Source organism: Orycteropus afer, unplaced genomic scaffold (genome assembly GCF_000298275.1).
Source record: "Orycteropus afer afer isolate SDZICR_OR568_19922 unplaced genomic scaffold, OryAfe1.0 scaffold00144, whole genome shotgun sequence".
Classification (NCBI taxonomy): Eukaryota; Metazoa; Chordata; class Mammalia; order Tubulidentata; family Orycteropodidae; genus Orycteropus; species Orycteropus afer.
In genome coordinates, this window is record NW_006921731.1 from 3,158,308 (window position 1) to 3,162,081 (window position 3,774).

Sequence of the window (3,774 nt, forward strand, 5' to 3'; positions counted from 1 at the left end):
ATTTTCAATTTGACTAATAGGAAGAGGAAGGCTGGCGGTTCAATCCCAACAGCCACTCCATTGAAGGAAGACTGGACAATCTACTTTTGTAGAAACACCGCCTCGGAAACCCAAGGAGGGGTAGCTATGAGTCGGAGTCTGCTCGTTGGCAGTGACTTTGTTTTTTTGGAATAGGAAGGGTTCCACGTTTAAAGCCCAGAGGCTAGATTTAGAGTTGGTAGGTACTACTGTGCAACTTAAGGAAATTCCATGCATTTTTTTGGACTGCATCTTCCCCTTGTGTAAACTGAAAATGATAATACCTTCCTTCCAGTGTTGGGATGGGGAGTGGCATGAAATAACGAATTCGAAAAGCCCTGTTCAAAGCAGGCTCAGATCAATCAATATAGTAATTAGGGTGGGCACCCCGAAGGAAGACGGATGAGCCTGGACCTTCAAAGATTTTGCAAGGCTTTAATTTGGTTTACTTTTATTTCTGGCTGTGTTTTTCTATTATTGAATAACCATTAAATATTTATTTATTTATTTAATCAGGGTCGGCGTCCAAGATTTTTAATCACTCATCTTCTCCCTTCCTCGGGGAGAGGCGGAGCAGAAACCTGGTGCGTGCGCAGTGCGAGCATCTTTGGCTGCGCTTCTCTCGCTTACTACTACTCCCGGCAGGCTCCGCGCACGCCTCCGGCGCGTCTCAGACTGATGACGTAGTGCACTAGCGCGGGGATTTTCGAGTGGTTGTGTAGCGCGCGAGGCCAATGGGTGGGGGAGCCCCAGCCTCCTCAGAAGTGACCATGGACCCCTTCGCCGAGCCCCGGTGGCCTCCGGGCCTAGCAGTCATGAAGGTAAGTGCTTCGGAGAGGGAGGGAGTGCCCAGGCGTCCGCAGAAGGCTGAGGACAAATGAAGGGAAAGGACGAGTTGGCGATCTGCCAGCTGGGCCTGGATTCTCGACCCTGCTCTGCTTTTTTCTAGCCGCGTACCTCTGGCCTCAGTTTCTTCCCCTGAGAAGTTGCAGAGACAGGTTTCATGGTGAACTGAGGTTGGCTTTCTTACGGGGCTGGGTATTCTGCGGTTCAGCCACAACAGTAACAGTGACATCGAGAAAAACAGTTATTGTAAACAGTGACAACGACGATGGCAGCTCTTTCTTTGTACGAAGCAATATGTGAACTCTTGCGGTACATTAGTTGGAAATTTCCCAGAACGACACCGGCCATGATTTTGGGAGGATACAGCATCATATAACAGTATCATGCTAGGAATCGAGGAATCTCTTTTACCTTCTTTTTCATTTGTTCTAGTTACTCTCTTACAACTTAGTACTGGGTTGTGCTAACATATGCCCTAATTCCTCCCTAACATGTTCTGACAACTCTTTTAACAACTGCTCATCTGTTTCTCCTTTAAACAAATAGATCAGGAGTCAGCCTCAGCCCTAGCCTTTAATAAATCATTTATTTCATTTAATAGCGTTTATTCTTAATGACTACTTTCTGCTTTTGGGAAGGCATACCAGGTTCTGTTTACCATAGTGATTGGCTCTGGATTCTTACTAGATTTGCTCAGGAGCATGTTCACTTGCTGTGCTATTGGTTTGTTTATTGTCCTTATTAAGTAGATAGATAGATAAAGCTTAAGTGCCAGAGAGTGTTCTATGATGGGGTTGATTGAGTCACATTTGGCTCACATTCAAATCATGGAATATTGAAGTTGGAAAGCCAGCCCCTTCACTATTTTAATGCTTTTTGTAATGCGTCTGCCAATTTCTCATCTAGTTTTGGGATACTTACGCTGTAAAAAAGGAGCTCTGGTAGCATAGTGCCTAAGGCACTTGACTGCTAACCAGAAGGCTGGTGGTTCAAACCCACCAGCCACTCCGCGGTAGGAAGGTTGGGCAATCTACTTCCGTAGTGATACTGCCTTGGCATCCCAAGGAGGGGTTGCTGTGAGTACGGTCCGACTCAAGGGCACGTAACAACAACAACATGCTATAAAAAAGGGAGCTCTGGTAGCGTAGTACCCAAGGCATTTGACTGCTAACCAGAAGGCTGGCGGTTCAAACCCACGAGCCACTCTGGAAGGAAGATTGGTGAGTCTACTTACGTAAAGATTTACTGCCTTGGAAACTCAATGGGGGTCGCTATGAGTCAGAATTGATCTGATGACAGGGGTTTGTTTTGTTTTTTTCTTTTTATTATCTGCTTAGTAAGTTATTCAATGGAATAGCATTGTAATGTGATAAGATTTCAAGTTGCAAGAATAGATCCTTTCCTGTTTGGATTGTTTCCAGATTGACACACTGCTATACAGTTTGTCCACTCCTTCACCACCTTCTGCTGTCACTGTTCTCAGCTGTTTCCAGGGCTTCCTCATTTGGCTCCACTGTGTAATTCAGTGCAGGAAGCACTAACTTGCAAGTAGGGAGGTGTGAATTTTGGTCCTGACTTGAAATGTCCAGTATTGGTGCTCACATTGGATACAAGTTTCCTCATTTGTGAATTAAGAATTTTTAACTAGATCATTTCTAATGATTGTCTTTACAGTTTTAAGTTTTGGTTCTTAACCTGTTAGTGATTATGGACTACTGGTACCTTTTACCCCAACAGTGACTGTAGGCCAAGGGATGGGGAAGAAGAGGCCTGGGATAAGAGGTGGAAACACATGGGAAGTGGGGCAGGAATAGAGTAGTCCTTTTCTGAAGGGCTGACAGTAGGGCACAGGAATCTGTACAGTGTACTAAGCGGTTTGGGTAACCTGAAATTTGAATGTATAAGAATCATATGGGTGGTTGCTGTCAAGCCCTTTGCAGTTTTTTGAATTTGCATATTTGACAAAGAAGAATTAAATTATTTTTTAGAGTACAGAGAAAGAATTGTGTGGCAGATGTTCTAATCATGGTATATTTCTGACATGTATATATGTATTTCTACATTTCAGACAATAGATGATTTGCTGCGGTGTGGAATTTGCTTTGAATATTTCAACATTGCAATGATGATTCCTCAGTGTTCGCATAACTGTAAGTATGTTGTTTCTATGAGTTAGTAAAAGTGTGATTTTTTTTTTTTTACATAAAGTAGTATTAATTTAACATCAAAGATAAATACCCATTTATTTCTGATAGCTAACTCCTGTCTTGAAGTTTTCACAAGCTCCTATCTTTTGCACTTCTTCCCTCTTAAATATTGAAATTTTTACAAGGCTCCTTCCTGTCTTATCTGCCACCTCCTCTTGAATGTTTTTATGCACTTAATGCAGTAGAGAGTTTGGTCGTAATATGTAATTTTTATTTGCCAAGCATTTAGATGTTAAGTTTCAGAATTTTTGTTTTTAATCAAGTACTGGTGTAAAATTGCAGAGTTTAAAAATCTTTAACAGTAAGGCTGTTTGCCCAGTGGGAAAATACTACTACTGAAGATTATTACAGACAGTTTTATCACTTGTGTGATGATAGAAAGACTTAAAATTGCAAGTGTACATGTCTTTATGAGCCTGGTATTTAAATGTATTTTATATGGTAACTTTAAATATTTAGCCTTTAGGGGTCAGCGTATCATTGTTTAGGAGCTGGCTATCACGTTTATGGGTTATCTCGACTTACCATTGTTAGGCTGAAGCAAACCCAAGCCACCAACATTTCAGTTAGCAGCTTCCTCCGGTGTCAAGCCCTGATGAGACAGCCTGATAAGACAACGGAAGTAACAGAACCCGCCCAGACTGGAAAGTCCCATGCAGTGGCAAGCTTCCTCTTGTGAAGCCCCCTCATGCTAATTAAGTGC

General features: G+C 42.5%; 1 protein-coding gene across 1 annotated transcript in view; it reads left to right on the forward strand.

Annotated features, from left to right (window-relative positions):
- Nucleotides 1–788: 788 nt before the first annotated feature.
- Nucleotides 789–3,774, forward strand: part of RAD18 (RAD18 E3 ubiquitin protein ligase) — a 207,545-nt gene continuing 204,559 nt past the window's right edge. The window contains exons 1-2 of the mRNA XM_007945846.1: nucleotides 789–839; nucleotides 2,933–3,014. Coding sequence (XP_007944037.1) covers nucleotides 789–839; nucleotides 2,933–3,014 — 133 coding nt within the window. The remainder of the gene's footprint in view (nucleotides 840–2,932; nucleotides 3,015–3,774) is intronic.